Source organism: Mycotypha africana (genome assembly GCF_025528875.1).
Source record: "Mycotypha africana strain NRRL 2978 chromosome Unknown BDF20scaffold_7, whole genome shotgun sequence".
Lineage (NCBI taxonomy): Eukaryota > Fungi > Mucoromycota > Mucoromycetes > Mucorales > Mycotyphaceae > Mycotypha > Mycotypha africana.
In genome coordinates, this window is record NW_026515731.1 from 952,864 (window position 1) to 974,679 (window position 21,816).

A 21,816-nucleotide genomic window follows, 5' to 3' on the forward strand; every position below is an offset into this window, starting at 1 on the left:
TGTCAGATTTGCTACATTATATACCATGGATCAGCTAGGGAACAAACCTGAATCGTTACACTTTGAAGACAATATATTTCATTTTGACTTGCATCCCGCTAATAACATTGTCGTTACTGGAATGATCACCGGTCAAGTGCAATGTCATAAATACGGTTTAGAGGAACATGTGCAACTTTGGAATGCAAAAATTCATAAAGAGTCTTGTAGAGGTGTTGCTTTCCATACTGATGGTTCACGTAAGCCAACTCTGTCTTTGCCCGTTACTATAGGATTCAAACAGAGCAATGAGTTGTTAACCTTTAACTTTTTTCTTTATATAAAGATATTTCTAGCATTTCACATGATCGCACTATTCAGCTTGTTGACGTGGAGACTGGAAAAGTTATTCGAGTGAGGGAAGAAACGCACGAATCGCCTCTCAATTCATTGTTAATAATAGATCAAAATATGTTTGCAACAGGAGATGATCAAGGCGTTATCAAGGTGGGTTTTTTTTTTTTTTACGAAATCACTTGGATAATTAAAGTCCTTTTCTCAAAAAACAACATGATAAAAAAAAAAAAAAAAAAAAAGTAGATTTGGGATGCGCGTAAAGATAAGCCAGTAATGACCTATACAGAACATGAAGATTTCATCGCAGATATGACTTACAGTACACAACACGAAACATTACTCGCCGTAGGTGGCGATGGCTACTTATCTACATGGGATATTCGTAAACCAGAAGTTGCTGCTATGTCAGATCAAATGGAAGATGAACTATTATCAATTGCACTTGTTAAAAATGGTAAAAAGGCTGTGGTAGGCACACAAGATGGTGTATTAGCGCTATGGAGCTGGGGCGACTGGGGTGATTATAAGGATCGTATCACAGGCCATCCGAATTCCATAGATGCTATTTGTAAATTGGACGAAGATTCAATTTGCACAGGAAGCAGTGATGGTATTATACGACTGGTGACAATCTTGCCAAATGAGTTTCATGGTGTCTTGGGAGACCATGGAGAAGATATGCCTATTGAAAATCTGAAATTGAGTCATGATAAACAATATTTGATATCTAGCGGACATGATGATCAACTACAGTTTTGGAATGTAGCTCATCTATTTCAGGATGAAGAGGAACAGCTAGCTGCCTTAGAAGACGCACAGCAAGATGCTTCTAATGATAACGAAAAAGTGGATGCTGGTTCGGACGACTGGGCTACGGATAGCGACGATGATGATGATAAGGAGAAAAAGCAGAAAAAGAGAAAGAAAACAGCCAAGAAGATGAAGCCGGAAAAGAAAAGCAACAATCGAAAAGCTGCATTTTTCGCTGATATGTAAATTGCATTTGTATTTAAACATCTACATAATTTCTGTCTTCGATGCGAAGAGTGGGTAGAATAATATAATTATTTATAAAGACAATAAAAACTCAGTTTTTATACAAAATTATGCATTAGTTAATAGATAAAGAAAATAAATAGTAAAAGTACGTATAGTAGGATAGTCTAAACGGAAGTTTCAACCCTTACGTTGGAGAGACAGCAGCAGATGGTTTCCTAAAACTGCTGATGTACGGAAATAGTTCTGCTGTATGCAAAAGTATGTATTCTATAGTTGCATTCTTGTAGCTTATATCTAAGAAATCCCTAGATGGATCTTTGTGTCTCATAATCGTAGGTGCAAACACCATCGACAGATTTTTGATATTCATCCTGTTAATTTCACTGTGCATATGTACTTTGACCAAGTGATTAAATAAAAACATAAGCGTGGCTTGATGGGCGGTTGGAAGCATTGATAATACCTCAATAAAAGCGTTGAGCTTGTTATCACCATGATCCATAGCTGAAATAACGAAGCAGAGAGAATTAGTATTTTACAGCCAAAACTAGTTTCAGTAAGATTTTTTCAGTTCTGTATACTCACTAGAGATTTTTATGAAATTTTCATAGAGTTCATAAGTGAAAAGTGGATTGGGCAGCTCTCTGAAATATTGTTTCAGGACACTAGTAATAGCGCAAATATCGTTGTATTGCTCTTCATTACTCAAGTTGACTTTTTCGCCTTGATCAAAGGCCAGTTGGACAGATCTTATTTGAGCAGCTCCACCGGATTTTCGATAGATACCTTCATAACTCAGTCCTCTTTTCTCAACTTCTTTTATACACTCTTCAACAATCAGTGGCACATCTCTATTTTCAAGCTGTGCTCTCTCACTAAGTTCAATGCCAAACATACTGACCTCTTTACAGATATAAAAGAACGAAATTGTTTAGTTTGCCTTGCTCGGGAATGATTGAAAATAGGTATATAAGAGTGCGTTTTCTAACCTGAAAATGACTTTTTAGATGCCGGCAAAGATTTAGCATCATTTGCAGTTGTAAGTTGGCTAGATATAGAGGAAGTTTCGGGTGTCATGATAGACGAAGCGTTGTCATATAAAGCAGAAGAAGTTGAATAGTCAGATGTAGTAATGGCAGTAACTAGTTCGCTATTACTATTGGTTGCTGAAGGCGACAAGGAGGATAATGAAGGTGCAGCCTGCGGGCAAGATTCTGAAATTTGATTCAAACAGCGCGAGTGCGACGAATATCCACAATGCTCACAACGATATTCGCTCCGTCCCCAAATTTTATCGCCACATACACCACACTTCACTGGTCGTAAGAAAGAAGTAAGACGGAAAGAATGATGATAGATGTCCGTGCTAGTAGTACTGCTAGCGCTCATTTTTCCATGACCAGCATAGGAAGAGGAGGATATCTTCTGTGATGAGGACGTGATTGTAGAGTTTTTAGAGTTATATTTACGATGTGATATATTGTTATTGAGAGAATTAGGTGTGGCTGATCGGCCTAGCGTTCCATCACCAGCCTCACAAGAGGTTGATACGGTTGTGGTGGGGATATTTAAACTTTGTGTGCTGTAATTGTACATGTTATCATTGTAAATTGCCGAAGTAGCATTTTCGTCGTCTTGGCGTGTTAAAGAAGAAGAGGCTAACTCATGCTTCAAATAACGGCTATTGCTACCATTATTACTGCTGCCATTGTTATTTGTACTGACAGCAGCGCCTGTTAAACTATAATTATTGGGACTAAATTTGCCAAACATCGCGCTTCCTTTCTTTTTCAGACGGAACAACGAACCTGGTGATTGGGTTGCAATAAAGCTTCGTCTGTACGACATCTTACTCATAATGGAGCTCGCATTGGAATTCTTTCGCGGTCTTAATTGTGCTGCATGGTAATCTGCTGTTGTTGGTGTCAACGCAGAAGAATGGGAAGGAGACAAAGGTGGCGAAGTGGAAGGACTGTTGCTGTTATTGCTGCTGCTGTTGGCTTCTTCTTTCTCGAGAGCAAGCCGTGATAAGTCGTTATTCATGGTCGTGAGCTCAGCATTTTTAGTGTTCAAAAGCACCATCTCACGTATAATTTCATCCCGACACTTTGCTAAATCCTTCGTCTGTATTTGTAAGAAATCTCTTTCCTGAATCAAGGACTTTATCTGCAATTTTAAAGCTTTTTGATAATCTTTCAAGAGAGAACTATGGATTAAATGCATAAGTGTGTCAACTAATAACCAAGATTACTTTTGTAGTTTTCCGAATATCTTTGCTCACCTATGTGCCACCGTTTGCCCTATGTTATTCACAATTCTATCTCTATACTCTGCCATCTCTTTACAAGCACGTTCCAGTTCTACTCTTAAAATAGCAGCTTTGTCAATTTCCTTTTTTGATAATAAATTTCCCTTTTCTTTCAATAGAGAAATGATGGTAAGCTCTTGTTGTGATTTAATGACAGATTCTCTATCGAAATCTTCCTTTAATTGGGAAAACTCATGTAAGGCTTGTTGACTAGCTTCCTAAGAGAATTTATGAAGACGGTCAGTCCCTTTGTTGGTATTTTTGTGTATCTTTGCTTTGCACACACCTGCAGGATGCGATAGCTCGTTTCCAATTCTTTTATTCTCAACTGAGATTCTTCTAATTCTCGCTTCAGTTTATTCATATCCATATTATTGCTTACACTGACAGCTGTTGTCGTTGTATATGTGCTTTCAGTCGATTTTTCAAAGTCAGGGTAGTCATTCGAGCTAAGGAGTACCGATGCGCGCAATGACGATTGTAGAATCTCTGAAGCTCTATGAATTCGGTATTGAGCTGTGTTTCTATTTCTTTCACTTCGCTCGTCTTCGTTATCGTCATCGTTCATTGTTAGTTGTCGCTGCTGTTCCTGGTAATTTGGATGATAATGCCGGAATTGCCCTTCATCGTTATTATCACTTTCATGTTCTTCTTTTATCACATCGTTACAGTGTTGTTTTCTATTGTAACCATTATTATTGAGATTATTATTGTTTATCGATAGATGCATACCAAGGGAATCTGACAAGTGATCAAGCTCACTTGTGTTATAGTCAAAAAAGGAAAGTGTCAAATCGGAAAGAATGGATTCATTATTGTCATGTTGCAATGGTTGTAATTCTTGTTGCACCGTCATTGAGCTACAAATTTTAAAGTATAACGAATGGCTGGTGAGACCTGTCCTTAATTTATGGAGAAGGAAAGAGGCTGAATAGTCTATGGTATGGTAAGGAAAAGGAAAGAAGAGGCTGTTGCTTTTTTTTTTCTTATTATGATTGATTTAATTCTGCGGACTTGACAAGCACAGTGGTTATTTTTACATAAATTGCCACCTTTCACCAACTTCATTCGCTGCTGTAATCGTTTTCGCTTGTCTCGACTCCGATGCAGAGACCCACAGAAGGAATAGTTTTTGTGGGTTAATATATGCTATATTGTGTGCTTTAACCAAAAAGATTCTGTTTCAGATTAATTCGACTTTCGAAAAAGACTAGAATGGTTCTTTCAAAGCTTTGAATAAGCATATGAACTAATGCTTTCGAATACCTCCCATTAGAGTACATTTCTTGTCACGCATCTGTAACGATATGTGGCGTCATCTTCAGGCATGTCATACAAGAGAGAAGAAGTTCATATATGCAACTATAATAATTCAATCAGATATACATACATTTACAAATTCTACAAAGCATATTTGTATACATGCGTGTTCGTCCTTCAATTTTGAAACATAATTTATCAGGGAATAAAGCGGACCTTTTTCTTTTGTAAAAAGAGAAAAATAAAATGTAGTTTTCCATTAGAAGACCCGTTTACGTGTCTTTGTTGATGAATAGAGATCAGAAAATGGGTACAATGCATGATTTAGTGATAAAATGTAGTACACGTGTTGTCATTGCTCCTTAAAAGACTATATATAGATTCCTCTGTGTCCGCCACCATCAATTGTTACACATTTTGACGATAGATGCACATCCCAGGTTGTAATTAGTGTTCGCGCTTACTTTTGGTATTAAGACTGTATTTTATGCAGATATAATGACGCGTAGCCATTCAAGCTTTCGAGTTGTTCGTTATCTTATTAATAACATATATTGTCATCACAAGCTAGCAACTTGAGTGCTTAAACCCTGGTTTCAATTGTAAACCTTTATTGAAGTACCTACTAATTTATCGTATATTTGCCTTTTCTGATGAAATCAACGATAAAGGGCTTAGTACTAAAAATATAGCAGTAAACAAGGAACAATACTTCAAGTAAAACGGTAGCTATTGATTAGAAGTATTTGGATGGTGATAAAACAATAACCGATATTATTTACATTCATCTACGCATATTATCGCCCTTATTATGAATCTCAATTTCTGTTATGCCCAAATAAACCACAAGCGCCATCATAACTTATAAAGCTGGCGTAGTCTAGTTTTTTTTTGTTTTGTTTTTTTTTTGTTTTTGTACACTTACATATAAACGTGCTAGTACCAAGAAGAAAACTCGATGATAGCACTACACTTGTACGGCTTTTGTTACACTACTGTCATCTTTAACAATAAATATACGTCCCGAAAATCCACTGCTTTATAGATTACCTGAGAAATCAATGTAATAATAAGGTTGGGAACGACAAAAAGTAAGAGTTTCATGTTCTCTCCTGTTCGTATTTTTAACCTATAATATTATCAAGAACCATTATACATTGCATTCATTCGAACAATGAATATTTGTACCAATAGATAGGTACAGTTTATTTTCAAAGAATAGATAATTATAACGCATGATTTAATGAAGCCATACAGTAAGAAAACAATGAAGTCGTTTCTCTGAAATGTAGCAAAAAGCACTTTTCAAAGAGGAGGCATTATCTGTGTAATTCTGATCATAAAGCTTGTCTTACAAGCTCATACTCTTCTGCCTTCTATTTATATTTTCACTATTTAACGGCTGGCCCCGTACACACAAGAACCGTAGCTATCATTCTCTTACATTAAAGATAACATCCAATGTTGATCGTTAACGCGTTTCATCGAACCTCCACAGTAGTCCTTCTGGTACTCATATGCCCTTAGTTTTTATCGTTGAAATTCTTCAAGACACGGTATGAATAAAATAACTGTACTCATAACCAATTCAGATTTGGTTTAATGAACGTACATCTACCTCTTTGTGAGATAAAAGCACATTTCTTCTGAAAAAATTAAGTAGTTTTGACTGAGCTTAACTGCAGAGCAATTCCCTAATGGAAACATGAATGAGATCTTATAATTTACGCCATGTTTCCAATATTGCCGTAAATGTACTTGGCGGTCCCTTCAGTATCTACCAGTCCGAATTCCATCAGTGTTCAGGAATTGAAAAAAATTCTCCCACGGCATTCAAATATACCATAGCTCATTATTATTCATCTTTGGCTCGCTCAAAGCGTAGCTGTATGGTATGTAGTAAGTTAGGACTGCAAATATGTCGATGATATTTTTGATTAATGATAAATCGAAATGGTTAAGCTTCGCTAGACTGCCATACTTAGAAAATAGGTCTTTTGATTTGATAAATATGCCTAATCCGTTCACTTTACACTATTTTCAGAAATTATTCGGACACTTCTGACTAAAAATTTCGGACACCAATTGAAAAAATAAACGGACAATAGCTGAGCATAAAATGGGCCACTGACAGAATAAAAATCCGGTCGAAAAAGAAAAAGAAAACGGGACACTTTTTTTGCTTAAATTTCGTACATTTGCAGCGCTCTTAAAAAGTTTATAAAGTTAATTGAAATGGTCAACGTTATATTCGAAGATGGTTTAGGGGGAAAGTTTGATGAAAATGGTGTTGCAGTTTGCGTTGTTGATATGGATGTTGACACAAATAACTATCCTTTGGGTGCTGTTACTGACTTTGATATGTATAATGACTTCAAACCTCCTGAGAGATCTGAAAAGAAGGAGATCAAGAAAGAATCCAACAATAAGTCTGATAAAAAGCTGATTAAAACTGAAGAGATGCCGAAAACAACCTATAGAAAATATAAAAAAGAAGATATGGAAACATTTTTCTATTTAGTTACTGAAAAAGGGATGTCAATTCGCGGTGCAGCGAGCGCGCTCAAAATTCCTAAAAGCACATCATATGGCTGGCATAAAAAGGGTCTTGAGGCGGCAGATGAGTATGTCGATATGAGAAAGGCTGGTAGTGGCCGGCCAGTTGGCAGACCATCACCCTTGACTGAGAGTCATCGTCAATATCTTGTCGAGCTCATTGATGATAACAGTGATCTTCGTTTAGATCAAATGATGGAGAGCTTGACTAATCAATTCAAGGATCTCTCTATCTCTAAAACGGCCCTTTACAATTTTGCAACGCAAAAGTGTCGCATCAGCTTCAAAAAAGCCCATTTTCACTCTATTGAGAGGAATAGCCATGATAAAATTGAAGAAAGATATCAGTGGGTTAAGCGATGGATAGAAAATACCGATTTGGACTATGAAAGCAATTGCGTATTCATAGATGAAGCAGGCTTCCATATCAATCTAAAGCGATCCTTTGCTTGGTCTCAGAAGGGAACCCGTGCAGTTGTTAAGACTCCCAAAACCAAATCAAAAATGACGACAATTTTTGGCGCTATTTCGCCCTATGGAATTGTAAATATCAAAGTAAGGGCTGCAAAGGTGATGGCAGCATCGAAAAAAAGAAAAGTAGCAGGTAGTGAAGGCACAGCAGCAGTTGCTGCAGACAAAGGCAAAGGCGGTACCTGTACGGGACACTATTTCAATTTCATTGCCAGTACGTTAGATATTATGGACAAGCATGAAGAGTTCAAAGGTCATTATCTTGTAATGGATAATGCACCTATACATACACATGACGACATACGAAACTATATACAAGGTCGTGGCTATGGATGCGTTTATCTCCCAGCTTATTCTCCTGAATTGAACCCCATAGAACAGTTTTGGTCAGTTTGTAAAAGCAAACTCAAGCGAGAAGCACTTTTAGACGAAGAAACATTGACACTACGTATTCGCGATGCCTGTAACAGTATTCTTCTGAGTGATATAAAGGGATTCTGCAGGTATTCCGTCCAAAAGTTTCCTGATGTGTTGGAGCGCAAACCCCTCTAGACATTTGGGACATTTGGCCCACTTCCATTTCTGTCCCATACAATAAATTTTCCATGGCCCAAATTATTTTCTGTCAGTGGCCCATTTTATGCTCAGCTATTGTCCGTTTATTTTTTCAATTGGTGTCCGAAATTTTTAGTCAGAAGTGTCCGAATAATTTCTGAAAATAGTGTATATATAACCAACCAAATAGCTCTTCTATCTGGATTCAGCTATCTCGTACACCTCTCTGGCAAAGAACAAAGGAATACGCCCAGACAATGGATCAGAAAATTCTTAAACAGTCCCTGAGAGACTTTCGTACAGAATCCTTACAAGCAATGCAAAGCGCCCCAACAAACTCTAAGCTCATCTCCGTCTGCCGCCGAACAGTAAGTTTAGATCCCATACTATGGCTTCCTATGACAAGAGAAGAAAGAAGTCGATGTCTTCGTTGGCGACTTGGTTGGTTACCTAGTGGTAACACCACCTACTGCATCCGGCACCCTTCAGCATTGTTAACAAAGACACACTCAATCCAATGCCTGCATATGCACTCGCGTTTGCAGCAACCACAGCAAATAGAAGATCCCCTTTCGTATCTTCTAAATCAGCTACCTAACCACCCGCCAAGACAACTTATGATAAAACGTCAATGGGAACACCTATGGCCGATCCTCTGCTACATACTATATGAGCTTGACTATCTATTCCACGTCAAAGAACCCCCACCCTTGGATGCTGCTCTAGGATCTTTACTGCTCCAATGGATGTCTCCCCATAATCACTCAACCTTGTGATAAACTCGTTTTTACCCTTGATCTTGAAGGGCTTTTTAGATACTTTATAAACAGTCGGATCTGCCCCGGGCAATTTTATATAACATTGTGCCCACTGGGTTTTAAAGAAAATATTTTGTCAATAAAAACCTCTCTTTAAACGTATATATAACCATATGAAGTACCAACATCAATGTCTCAAGAATGTTATACAGATATATGGAAGAAGCAAGTTTTATGGACTATAAGCATCGACATGCACCAATGCACATCTCTGAACAAGTTAAGTTTTTAGACCTTTTTCTACTTTTAAAGTACAAAATTAGCGCCAGCATAGACTACCTTGGTCTTTTTTATGCCAAAGGCAATTTTTGATAGATACAAGTTTTGTTATTGTGGACATAACAATTAAACGTAAATACTTTCCTGCTATTGCTTCTATAAAGGCTATTTGGCATGGAGAATATCTTCCATGGCTATTCGTACAAAACGCCTAACGAACCGAAAATCCTTCCTCTGTAGCTTACTTTTAGCTCAATTTCAGCTATAATTACAAAATCGTAGCATTTAGCAAAAGTTTATATCGTTACCGTCCTTTAAAATGATGTGGAACTACGACTTTGAACACAACACTTTATATATTCATAATTTGAGTCTCCATATATGGCCCGAAGGACAACCGATACATTATAATTATAATATGTAAACGCTTGATGCTAGATTGAAGCTGCTTCAACAGCTACTTACAGTTTCTAAAAAAAAGAAATTTTAAAGATTGGAACCTAGGTTCAAAAAGGTTTTTAATGATATTTCTTGAAATTCTTGTATAGCTCTTTCAAATTCCCAATGCGCAGACGCATACACTTCATGTAACGGAGGCGATTTTTACTAAGTAAAGCAACTTTGATGATAAATTTCTAATGGCAGATTGCATTTAAACACGCTGGCTATCAGACAAAAAAACCTTTGGGTCATATGGCATTGTTATGCTTACAGTTGTAGAAGAAGACTGATCTACACAAACGACTGTGTCATAACCCTTTTGAAGATTTCTAGGTCAGATTTTGATGTTTCTTTACATTGATTCAAACGAACTCTATTGTACGCTGCTGATTATTACAAAAATTGCTAACTTTGGAATAAAAACGAAATAATATCACAATCACAATTCGAAGGCAAATGTATAGAACACGTTCTCCAATTTCCACTATCTCATCTTTATTTCAAAAGTTTCTCAAAGCCGCTAGCAAAATCATTCAAAGCAGCCTGGCTTGATGGAGATTGACTATTCAAATAACACATGAAGAAGTTTTTTGCTAGCCATGAGTCTTCTACTGTTCCTAAATGTCGACCTTCGTAAATCATCTTTAATCCACCTTCCCTTGTCTTTGTAAAAATGAATTCTGAATCCTTTTTCACTCGCATACTAACAAAATTGGATTTGAATTCTTGAATAGCCTTCAAAATAACTTTTTCCTCATCTTCCGTCAAATCTTGGTCTCGCATACGCTGTGTAAGTATGCGCACGAAACCGTCACGTAAATGCTGCGTGTTGGTAGAACGTGATGGCACTAGTAAATGAAAGCGTTGTTAGCAGTCCTATTCAAAACAAAAAACAAGGGATGACTTGGGCGTGTGTGTGTGTGTGTGTGTATGTGTGGGAAGGTATACTGAAGCACAGAACGAAATGCTTTACCTAATCGGATCGTTAAGTCGAAGGGCTGCTCTAGGAATTCTTCGGCACATTCATCACTTTCCAATATTTTACTTTTATCAAAATTCTACAGTCAAAATCAGTTTTAATAAAGGTAGAATCTGACCTTTCATCACCGTTCTTAGCATTCTCTGGCCTTTGACAAATCCACGCAGCGTTATTTACCTTCCATTTACTCAATTTCGCCAATTGAGAAATATCTCCGGGCACCATGTACATGCCTACTACATACACATTCATATTCATAAATGAAACCGTACGTACACCTAGTCCTATCAATTGTTTTTTCACACTGTCTGTTTCCAAATAAACCGGGAAAAGAAGTTTGGTTGCTGGGTCTATTCTCAAAGATTTAGAAGATTGCAAAAGACATCAACAAAATCTATATTGTATATTCATGCTTTTCTCCAGATAATGATTTACCTTCAACAACTTCAGGAGAGGGAGGTGCTTCGTTATAAACAGGATTTGTGAGGTTGAAGTAGCTAGCAGTTGCTAAACCTGCTGCTCCCAAAGTGGCATATGCAACTATTCTATTGGCTTTACTGCTTGTCCATGCTGTCTGTTAATATAAAATGTCGTTCAATATTCTGCAACGCCCTGAGTATCTTCCAGATGAATTTATATTTTGCACCTAACCTTTTGAGCAATAGTAGTCGTGGTCACAGTACGGGTCACTGCCACTTTTTGAGCAATATTTAATCGTGATAAACGGTTAAGGATGTTTCTGTTGGGACGAAACATGTTTTAATTATAGTAGAGGATAAAAGAAACAAGGGAGTGAACAGCCGTATATTTCTATATTCTTTCTCCCAACTTTTTCTTTTTTATGTTTGTTTCTAGGCGGAATTATGCTGACATTTAATCTTTGAGCAGCATGCTCTTGGGTTTTTGGTTCTCATTCTTATTTTTATATGCTGTTCTATCATACGATTTTGACCAAGGTTCTTGCTTTATGTAATAAAACAACCTTCTTCAATCAAAACCTTGACACTGACAAAAAAACAGGAGGCTTAAGTCTACCGTCTGGTCTCCAATAACTGTCGTTGGAGACGACAATGATCGAAATTTAATATGTCTTGCGCCGTTCTGTCCAACGTTAATATACTCCCAGTCACAGGGTTCTTAGTAGGCATGAATTTTCCTGTTGATGAAGCCGCGCTAGAATTTTATTTGAACATTTCCTTACAAACACAACTCACAACTGATAAAAACATTTTTCCAATATTTACCTTCTTCTTCCCTTAATTGTTTAATTACGGCGTAGATTATATAGTCCAGCATGGTAAGGATATCGAATGATATCTGCCTGTCATCTTGAGTTTTATCCATTATTAAAAATGCCTTCTCTGTGTTAGGCTCGTAACGAAGAAAAAGCACAGTCTATGCTGTATCGGTTTCGTGAGGCTCAAGCAGCCGAACTAGGCCTCGGTAAACCTAAAATGCGTAGACCTAATTATGCTGGATCAGTCAATACAGTACAAGAAGCGGAACGCTGGCGTAGAGATTTGTTAGGTGAAATCTCACGAAAGATCTCTAAAATACAAGACGGTAATTTTGGAAAATATGGAATGTTAACAGCTTATCAGCGATCATTAAACATGAACAGAAATTGAAACCGATTACTCTTTTCGATTTACTTAGTGAGTCTATCTGATTATCAAGTGCGCGATCTCAACGATGACATCAACAAGTTAATGAATCAAAAATATCACTGGGAAAGAAGAATTAGAGAGTTAGGTGGACCTGACTATACAGTAACGTTGTTAAATGACATTGATTCTTTCTTAAGACATGGTTGATCGCTGATGATCGCTGCTTTTCTGTAAATGTGTACGTAGCGTTCAGCACCAAAAATGATCAATTATGAAGGAAGAGAAGTTCCTGGAACCAGAGGATACAAGTAAAACGTCGAATGTTTTGGAAGTTCTACTTAAGATTGGAAGACTTACATTTTTGATTGTAATAGATATTTTGGGCGAGCAAGAGATTTACCAGGCGTGAGAGAATTATTCGAAAAAACAGGTAAACGAGAAAGTGGAAACTGTTTAACAGCGCGTAAAAATGAATGATTTAATAGACGCAGTGATACTGATGAGTGATTTTCATATAATAAATTAGCACCCGAACAAACCACTCGCACCCGAAGTGAAATTAATCGTGATATAGATGCAGATTATTATGGGTACCGTGATGAAGAGGATGGTATATTATTAGAGTACGAAAAGGCACGCGAACAAGAGTTGATCGAAAAGCTATTCCAGCAACCTGATGATGAGACACGAGTAGCACAGAAGGAGTCCGAAGAAATGGATATAGATTATGAGAATAAAATGAATGGTGCATCAAGCGAGCATGCTGGTACAGTGCCATCGCAGAAAGAAATAGAAGCATATTTAGTGCAGCGGCGGAAACAGCAGGTACGCGTCAAATAATACAAGCATATAGTTACGAACTGTTATAGCGATTTATTGACGTGTTTACCTTTTCATATTGATATTATTTTGTAGCTGTTGGATAAGTATGTTTCTGAAGATTTAAAACAAAGTGAGGAGGAGACAAAGCAACTTACGGGACAGCTTTGAAAGTTATTCAATAAATATAACGTTTAAGATTGTAAAGAAGCTATTAATAACGCGCATTTATATTGTTTAATCTGTTTGCGAAGGTTGTGAGTTTGTTTTTGTTTTGTTTTTTTTTTTTTGGATGTGGTCTATGAACCATGATTCCATAAAGAGCATTTTGTGAATACTGTTCTTGTATACTCGATCACTTTCTGGCTTTCAATGAGGAGTTGGAATCACTTGTTTTTACTCGCGTGGAGACGGGACAGACGAAGTAAGATCGTTTAGAATTCCGCAGCAAATTTACGAGCCACCACTACAATTTCCTAGACAGGTCTGCCTGTGAAAATCGAGCCAGTTTCGTTCTGGCAATGAGAGGATGCTGTTAAGCGGTTGATGCGGGTGACTTTCTTGATTTTCTACAAAACTCAGTAGGTCTTCCCGTTGACTTCCATGTTGACAAGCTAATTGCCAACCTGCTTTTAGCAGCGTTGACGTCCCGGTTTCAAAGTATCGAACAGGTTTTGCAGGCAAGGATACCTTGGCCTGGACAGTCTTCAGTGCTTCAACGGTGTTGGAGCGGCAATTGTTGCATGTTCGAGAGGTAAAGTATTCATCAATGGTTATCACTAGTAAATTGCCGGCAGCCTCTCTTCGCTTCAATGCACGCCAAAGAACACCAACGACACCAGTTTTAAGGCCCTTTAAATGAACGGCGGATTTGTTGAACATGCCGTCACCAAATACAATTAGAGGAACTTTTTTGCTATCACGCAACCTGAATCTCTCAGGGGTCCATCGTCTTCCAGAAGATAGATAATAGAATGAGTATACACAAATTTAGTTGACAGTTAATCGCTACAAGACTTACCGAACGTGGTTATCTTCCTCTTTCTCTTCTTTTTCCTGCTTCTCTTTCTCTTTCGGTTTCTTTTTTTTTTCTTGTTTTACTAAGTTAGGTTTGCCCTTCTTCTTTGGCCATTTCATTTATTCCTCCCTTTTTTTTTCGTTAAGTCTTCGTCATATTTGACACCTCCATCGACAAGCATGTTCACCATCATATCTGCAGCACGCTTGCTGCCTTGATACAGACGGAATCTTGTTTCCTCCATACCGGACCCTTAGAATGAGAACAGAGTCTCTAAATGTTGCAGTATATAAGTAGTATATATTTCATACTGTTCAGGCGAGCCTGTTTTGCAACTCGGTATATTGCTTTCTATATCTTTTATCGTACAATTAGCTTTTTTTCCTTTCTAATTCTGCACTGACTCTAGTGCTACCCGTCATGTGATAATATTCTTTTGTCGATCAGCGTCGTATCTTATAGTATTATGTAATAAACCAAGAGTAATATGCTGTTGGATACAGCAATTTAGCAGATCAAACATCTCATGTCTTTCTGTTTCCAACCCGATCGCTGCTGTAAATACGGTCTTTCGACCAGGATCACCAAATGCGGGTCTGTAGTTTGCCGTGATCCCTTCATATGAGAAGTCTTCTAACGTCAATCATGATGATCAATGATGGCGTCTTCTTTTGGTTTCTTCTTACGATTAAAAAAAAAAGTCTACAGTGAAGCCATCAAATCGAATCAGATTGCGAAAGAGCACACTTGTGTTTGTCTTAAGCTCAACAATACTACGATAAAAGTGAAAGAATAATCATGAGAACAGGAACTTTTAGCAGAGTGTTATCTACTTTACCTTCTGAAGCCTAACTTTTTGAAGCTAAAGACTTTACAAAATTGTTCGAGTTGGGCTGTATAACCCTTGGCAACTTTTCCATTCGAGGGAACGAGAAGTAGAATGACCCTTTAAGTCTCAACTGATGCACTTGATATCTCCAGTTGTTTGCTTCTTCTTTCTCTTTGCTTGCTTCTTTCCTTCCTCGACTGTAGCTGAATGCTTACGTTTCTTGCCGCTACTTCCAACTAAATTTGCGTTAAGCAAACATAAACTTGTCTTGTAGTGAGAGCATGATACTTACCATCACGCGCAGAAACTGCTTTGTAAAACTTGCATTCATGGTGTGCCTTGTTGAAATGTCCGCGTGTTTTGCAATCCTTGCACTCGACGTTCACTAGTCATACGAAACATGATCTGAGGATTACCACTATAACCTATTTGTGGCAGCGCGATGATGTGTTACTTACGGAAGGACTCATCTTTGACTATATTCTCATGGGCTTCTGCCACCAATTTGATTTTTTGCCAGATTTTGGCTTTGTACATGGTAAGTAATAGCTTACAGGATGAGGAAAGAAAGTATAGAAGAAGAAGATGATGATGAGAAGTCAAAGAAAAGACATCTATATGCTTCGAAATTGAGAATATCTATTTTTTTTTATACGATTGACAACAACAACCGTTATCTACGTATATGGCGGAAGAGCGCGTAGATCAATTTATTTGATCCCAAAATAACGTCTCGTAAACCACAACCCTGTGTCTATTACTAATAAAACCTGTGTCGCGCTGAAAGTTTCAATACATCTCGTAGTACTTTAGACGTGGTGCCGCTATCGACTGAAAGATATCTAATAACCTTCTGAGTAATGTCTCCAATTAAAGTGTAAAGGTCTTAACAGGTATTTCAATTCGTATCCTGTATTACCCTAGAAACGTCTCCAAATAAAACTCAGATTGTCCAATAAAAAAATTCGAAAGTGTATCGTACGGAAGTAGAAATACTGTATTTCATGCTTGACAGAATATTTTCCTGGGGAGTTGATAACTTCTATTAGTTATTCGCTTTCATCAGCTAGTCAATATCATATCTCCCAAATGTCATTCTTTTCGTCACGACTTTTGACTGTTTCAAGACCATTAGCACAACCAGCATTACACAACGCTCGTCGTCAAATAGCCTCTTCCATTAAATCCAAAACAGTTGTGGTTGAGCGAGAGTTACCTCAAGTCAGTTCCCCTTTGAGAAAGCGTTGGATATGGACAGGTGCGGGTGTTGGTGCAGTTGTTTGGGCAGTAGGTCTAGGTGCTGCTATGAATCACCAGCGTTTATCTAGTAGTGTTGTGCATGGCACGCTGTTCATGGTACGTTATGATCCTCGAGTCATTGAGTTATTGGGCGATCACGTCGATTATGCACGATCGTGGCCCTGGATTAGCGGTTCTGTGAATCACTTGAAGGGTAAAATTGATATTGGGTTTGATGTAAAAGGTTCCTCGGGTAAGTAAAAAAGGAAGAAGCTATGGCAGTATTTGACGAAATCTAGGCCTTACTAAATCATTCTGTCATTATAGGCGAAACTGCTAGAGTTCATTTCATTTCGAGACGTACAGGTCATAAATGGACAACGGTAGAATTCACGGTCGCTCGCCATTCAGATAATAAATCAATAGACATTGGGCACCAACCTCTAACCGAAACAGGCGAGCCATCTTTGCTTACGACAACAGATTAGTTAAAATTGGTTCAAAGAACGCTATCATTTCATCATGTTTGTGCGTTAGGAAAGTTTTCTTTTTTTCGCATGGATGTAAAAGTACCTTGTTTATTATCATGTGTTTGACTATATCGACTCTCTTTGCAATACAAATGTGCAAAAGGAGCATTTGTTATAAACTCTAAAAAAAACCGCATCAGAACTGCTTTATATCGTATTTTTTATTCAAGGCTTCTGTCTTTATTGGTGCTTTGCCTAGCAAATCTGTAAATTACTGAGTTTTATGTATAATGTAGAACAAAATTATGAGACATTCTGATACCGATATGTCTAATACTTGAATCTATGCGGCGATAGTAATATTAGCTATTAGCTGCTACGACACGATTGAATACTGTGTACAACTCATTCTATTGAGACATCATAATCATTTCCTTCACCAATGCTTCTAATTTGAATATATGATCATCACGCGCTCCAGGGCTGATTTCACGGAGGGCATCAGCTAAATTCAGCAGATATTCTGCATTCCAACCGGAAGGGCCGTAAGTGTCATGTATCTGCTTCGCTATCTTAGATAGTGGTGCAGGTCCCACATAAGCTTCATTATCCGTCGTGCCAATATAAACCAGCGCCTAGTATACGTTTACATTGTTAAAATTGGAGTTTAGTTCTTTTAGAATTCTCAGATGTCCTACATTTTTAACTGCTGGTATTTTATCATTATCAGAACTATAGACATCTACTGCATGAACTGTATATCCATTCTAAACCGATTTACAAAAAAGAAAGCTGGCTTTAAAATGATATTGGACTGATGAAAATCTGCAAGCTTGTTTTACCTTTTCTCTATGATCTAAGTAAGCTCTTGTGGTTTCTACGTCATCTGAGGGGATTTTGAAAGCAACACCCCACGTTATTCCATCCGCGTCTTCCTACAAAATGGTAGTCGTCCGCTTTTGAAGTAAGCATATACGTTTGACATCGGCATTGTTACATGGCTTGAATCTCTACCGTATCGTCCGTCTTTTCCCATTCGTCATAGGGTATCAATGTGACCACTCTGCCTGGTTTCTCAGGAGTTCCTCTATGATCTTCACTATGCTATTAATGTGCATGTTATGCATATAAATTGTCAAATTAATTTCATAAAAGATTAAAACTGTTCACATTAAATTAAAGATATGAAAGCTTCTTATAGTCTTATGCACAAAGCTGTACATGATCCTCTTATTTTAAGCTGCCATTAATCTGTATATACCTGCCAAAACCGTCGAACATAATTTTTAATGTAGCCTACTTGCCTACATTAAAAGATAGAGAGAGATTCTGTCATTATTCATTCAATATAGTACTTATGATGAGTAGCGTTTACTTGTCATGACGAAAAATGAAATTGACTTTACTTTACTTTTTTTCGTAATGGATGGGTGGTTTCCAGATCAAAGAACCGTACCCGAAAACCCAAATACCATCAGGCTGTAAATTCGGGGCTATGTAATTGACGGCTTCAATACTATCTTTTGAATGCTCTACTGTATTTTTCAAGGTTTCGCTGTTTCCGTACAAAGTCATAGTAGTTTGCCGAAGACTGAATGATTTGAGAGATTAAAAAAAAGGGGTTAGATTTGTTGAGAGAAGTGTTTTACTTCCCTTTTCGGCTTTCAAAGTGTTAGCGGAGTTCCTTGCGCAGAAAGAATAATACTGATTGAAAGGGCTAGCAACTGTATACTAACTATTTATTTACTCTACTACCTGCGCACCGGGGCTCGGCATAGACTTCCTTTCGGCAAAGTAATCCTACATGTAAGTTAATTGGGACCCACTATGCGGTTTATGCCTTCTTCATAACTGCCTTCATACAGTTTTCTGCTTGGAAAAATCATTAGACGTCTTCTTGATGTACCTGAAACCATCATTAAAAGGTCCGCTTACAAGGTGCCAATCTCTGGGAATAGAACTGGAGTACCTTATCGGTTCAACTTAGATCAACTGAGCGATAAGCACAAAGTGACTCTGCTAAAAATTTGTAAAAAAAATTTTCATATATGATTGGTCAGTGTCCATCAAATCCTTGCAGACCGCAAAGGTACTCGTTCATTCTTTGTAGTTGTAACAATACTTTTTTTGTACTAAGGGTTTTCATCCTATTTTTCCAGCCTTTTATTTTCTTTTTTTTCTTCCCTTTTGTTTACATTTTAGACAGCATTATACCACGTCTTTTTATCTCATCATAAGACGATCTCCTTCCAGTTCCTTTTCCCTTTCTCTTTTTTCATTTATTTATTCATATTGATTACCTACTTGCAATGCCTCCTCCTATAACGAATTGGAAATATGCTGTACTATTCTTAATATTCATTCATCTTGTCAACGGTCATAATGAAGGTAGATAACTTGTTGACAGACTGTCACGTTTTTTTTCTTTAAGTTTAAGTTTTGACAATCAACGACTTATCTCGCGCAATTTCTCTTTTGAAAAGCCTTAGAAGCATCATTATCGACATCAAACACAGCAGACGCGGATGCTTGTGCTGCTGAATTTAACCAAGATTATAATATGCCCATGAGGGTTGGCGCTCTATTCATTGTCTTCGCAACCAGTTCAATAGGTAATACATTTTTTTGATCGTGAATTAGAGAATCAATCCCTTACCTCTCCCAAATTCGGCCCCCTTTTACTAACCGTTTTTTTTTTTTTCTATGAATTTTTTACATACACTGAAACAGGCGTATTTACTCCTATTATTCTACACAAGTTATCTCCTTATAGCAAAGGAAGTGGTCGAGACTGGGTATTAACAATAGGAAAATTTTGTAAGTTTCAACATGTCATTTTAGCAGCAACAAATTTTATATCTTTGATTCAAGTATTAAATCATTGTTGATTGTCTTTTTTGAACCATGATAGTTGGCACAGGCGTTATATTAGCCACTGCTTTTGTTCACATGCTACCCGAAGCATTAGAGAGTTTTCATAGCCCTTGTTTAAGCGAAGGATGGAAAAGCTATGGTGCTTTCGGTGGTGTTTTTTGTATGTTTTCTTCTTTCGCCCTTCAACTATTGGAATTAGCAGCTATTGCGAATATCGATCGCATACGTGCCAAGAAAGCAGCAAACAACAAAGCAGCAGCAGACGACATCGAAAAAGCTATTACAACACAACAAAGCAGCGTATCATTAGAGTCCGATTCTACAGACGCAACAGCAAACAACTCCCCTACAGCAACTAAGTGTAATGTATTTGATCAGGCACGAGGAGTTGAGGAATCAGGTGCAGGCCACCACCATCTTCACCATGATCATATACATAGTGCTGGACTTTTCGAGGACGAGGAATCATTCAAGCATATCGGTACTCTTATCTTGGAATTGGGCATCGTAATGCATTCCATCATTATTGGTATTACTTTGTCTAATGCAGGCAGCGATGAATTTATCACACTTTTAATCGCGCTTGTCTTTCATCAGGTAACTTATTGAATGATCTCCTGCAATTTTGTTTCATGTCAAGATAGCCGAAACTAACTTAATTTGGCTATTGAATTAGTTTTTCGAAGGCATTGCGCTAGGTACAAGAATCAATGATATGAATATGGAAGGCTGGAAGCGACCGACTCTAATGGGACTTTTATATATGGTCATGACACCATTCGGTTGTGCCATCGGTATTGGTATTCATTCCTCATTTAATCCCAACTCTTCGTCAGCTATCCTCTCCAGTGCTATTCTTGATTCATTGTCAGCAGGTATTCTTCTTTACAATGCGTATGTCTCTTTGATGAGTCAAGAAATGAATCAAAATCCTGATTTCCGCCGTGCGCCTGCTGCTCGAAAACTGGTTTGCTTTCTCTCTATGTATTGTGGTGCTGCTCTGATGGCGCTCATTGGCAAGTGGGCGTAGAATTTAAAGGCACGTTTTTAGCGATTCATTCACATGTTTCCAATATGTTAGCATATACATTATACCTCTTCATCAATTTTACCTTGTTGTCATAGCATACTGTTGTCTTTTCTTTTCATATATTTATTTATATTCATATCATTTATATATATTTGTATGCCCTTTCATTCTATTGCAAAAGCCTTACCCAGCGAAAAACGAAGATAGCAACTGAAGCGAAGAAGATTGAAAGTCATATATAATAGTAGATCAATTTGTATATATATATATATTTCTTATAAGGCATTCCATGTACTATATACCATTTCAAGCAATAAAGGCATCTCCATCTCGAAAAGAATGAATAATTTAACCTACTTCGGTGTAAGGTTATTCCTAGTAGACAAAATACAATAATTGAGCCTTCTGATGATCAAAGTATCTCAGGGTAATGTGTCTTTGAAACCATTTCTTCACTGTAACAAATGTTTTACTTTTTTTTTTCATTTTCCGGTGCAGCAGCTGGAAAGGCCCGTCGACGAGCCAAACCGCGTTTTTGCAATACACATCTTTTCCCTTCTTTTTTCTTTTCCCCGTCAAACTTTGCAAAATAATCTTTAAGGTTAGTAGCATTCAAAGCAGTCTATTTTGCCCCCAAACTGAAGTATTTTCTTTCCTGGAAAGCAGGGTCCACTCATTGCTCTTTTACAATCACTTTATTTCTTTTTTTGCTCTTCTACTGAAAACCAATCAGATTTATCCTACAATTTCAACAATAGAAGAATAACAGTATGGCCACACGGACTAGCGCAGATTCCCTTTTGCTGGGTAAAAAACTATTAAACGAAGGATATAGCAGCTTATCAACAATAAACAATGCCATGCGGGTCATGGAAAATGTCGAAGTGACCGAAGATTCAGTGTCGAAAGCCTTGGTAATAATAGTCAGAACACACACCAAGTCAGAAGATGGAAGTGGCCAATTTTGGAATGTCGAAAATTTTGTTAA

General features: G+C 37.5%; 10 protein-coding genes across 10 annotated transcripts; 5 read left to right on the forward strand and 5 right to left on the reverse strand.

Moving 5' to 3' along the window:
- Window positions 1-25: 25 nt before the first annotated feature.
- Window positions 26-1,332, forward strand: BDF20DRAFT_822486 (WD40-repeat-containing domain protein; the record flags this gene model as incomplete). The annotated part of the gene is made up of 3 exons (XM_053077702.1): window positions 26-239; window positions 326-490; window positions 686-1,332. 3 exons carry the CDS (start codon window positions 26-28, stop codon window positions 1,330-1,332), a joined length of 1,026 nt encoding a protein of 341 aa, XP_052934863.1.
- A 93-nt stretch (window positions 1,333-1,425) lies between these two features.
- Window positions 1,426-4,745, reverse strand: BDF20DRAFT_603021 (uncharacterized protein). Its single transcript, XM_053075854.1, has 5 exons — window positions 3,930-4,745; window positions 3,617-3,861; window positions 2,325-3,541; window positions 1,921-2,238; window positions 1,426-1,839 (listed from the first exon to the last, which is right to left on the reverse strand). Exons 1-5 carry the CDS (start codon window positions 4,497-4,499, stop codon window positions 1,520-1,522), a joined length of 2,670 nt encoding a protein of 889 aa, XP_052934864.1. The 5' UTR covers window positions 4,500-4,745; the 3' UTR covers window positions 1,426-1,519.
- Window positions 4,746-7,013: 2,268 nt separating this feature from the next.
- On the forward strand, window positions 7,014-7,724 carry BDF20DRAFT_878327 (uncharacterized protein; the record flags this gene model as incomplete). The annotated part of the gene is given in 2 exon segments (XM_053081493.1): window positions 7,014-7,123; window positions 7,138-7,724. A coding segment is annotated over 1 exon segment (293 nt), but the record flags the coding sequence as incomplete, so codon positions are not given.
- A 2,622-nt stretch (window positions 7,725-10,346) lies between these two features.
- BDF20DRAFT_1001907 (chalcone-flavanone isomerase-domain-containing protein) lies at window positions 10,347-11,832 on the reverse strand. The gene is made up of 5 exons (XM_053074621.1): window positions 11,594-11,832; window positions 11,378-11,516; window positions 11,120-11,292; window positions 10,937-11,021; window positions 10,347-10,811 (listed from the first exon to the last, which is right to left on the reverse strand). The coding sequence occupies exons 1-5, from the start codon at window positions 11,696-11,698 to the stop codon at window positions 10,459-10,461; spliced, it is 855 nt and encodes a 284-aa protein (XP_052934866.1). The 5' UTR covers window positions 11,699-11,832; the 3' UTR covers window positions 10,347-10,458.
- Window positions 11,833-12,141: 309 nt separating this feature from the next.
- BDF20DRAFT_878335 (pre-mRNA-splicing factor ISY1) lies at window positions 12,142-13,765 on the forward strand. Its single transcript, XM_053081494.1, has 7 exons — window positions 12,142-12,239; window positions 12,313-12,505; window positions 12,599-12,711; window positions 12,796-12,857; window positions 12,924-12,979; window positions 13,076-13,374; window positions 13,465-13,765. Exons 1-7 carry the CDS (start codon window positions 12,237-12,239, stop codon window positions 13,537-13,539), a joined length of 801 nt encoding a protein of 266 aa, XP_052934867.1. The 5' UTR covers window positions 12,142-12,236; the 3' UTR covers window positions 13,540-13,765.
- Window positions 13,766-14,100: 335 nt separating this feature from the next.
- On the reverse strand, window positions 14,101-15,029 carry BDF20DRAFT_800781 (uncharacterized protein; the record flags this gene model as incomplete). The annotated part of the gene is made up of 4 exons (XM_053076374.1): window positions 14,101-14,320; window positions 14,390-14,484; window positions 14,550-14,616; window positions 14,908-15,029. Coding segments are annotated over 4 exons (504 nt in total), but the record flags the coding sequence as incomplete, so codon positions are not given.
- Window positions 15,030-15,224: 195 nt separating this feature from the next.
- BDF20DRAFT_878340 (uncharacterized protein) lies at window positions 15,225-15,598 on the reverse strand (the record flags this gene model as incomplete). Its single annotated transcript, XM_053081495.1, has 2 exons — window positions 15,225-15,451; window positions 15,508-15,598. Coding segments are annotated over 2 exons (201 nt in total), but the record flags the coding sequence as incomplete, so codon positions are not given.
- A 632-nt stretch (window positions 15,599-16,230) lies between these two features.
- Window positions 16,231-17,138, forward strand: BDF20DRAFT_878342 (cytochrome oxidase complex assembly protein 1-domain-containing protein). The gene is made up of 2 exons (XM_053081496.1): window positions 16,231-16,707; window positions 16,782-17,138. The coding sequence occupies exons 1-2, from the start codon at window positions 16,305-16,307 to the stop codon at window positions 16,940-16,942; spliced, it is 564 nt and encodes a 187-aa protein (XP_052934870.1). The 5' UTR covers window positions 16,231-16,304; the 3' UTR covers window positions 16,943-17,138.
- A 211-nt stretch (window positions 17,139-17,349) lies between these two features.
- BDF20DRAFT_802680 (ChaC-like protein-domain-containing protein) lies at window positions 17,350-18,400 on the reverse strand (the record flags this gene model as incomplete). The annotated part of the gene is made up of 4 exons (XM_053076421.1): window positions 17,350-17,559; window positions 17,767-17,859; window positions 18,186-18,228; window positions 18,336-18,400. Coding segments are annotated over 4 exons (411 nt in total), but the record flags the coding sequence as incomplete, so codon positions are not given.
- A 642-nt stretch (window positions 18,401-19,042) lies between these two features.
- BDF20DRAFT_878361 (Zinc/iron permease) lies at window positions 19,043-21,319 on the forward strand. Its single transcript, XM_053081497.1, has 6 exons — window positions 19,043-19,312; window positions 19,408-19,536; window positions 19,655-19,741; window positions 19,836-20,395; window positions 20,475-21,202; window positions 21,301-21,319. The coding sequence occupies exons 1-5, from the start codon at window positions 19,234-19,236 to the stop codon at window positions 20,826-20,828; spliced, it is 1,209 nt and encodes a 402-aa protein (XP_052934872.1). The 5' UTR covers window positions 19,043-19,233; the 3' UTR covers window positions 20,829-21,202; window positions 21,301-21,319.
- Window positions 21,320-21,816: the final 497 nt, after the last annotated feature.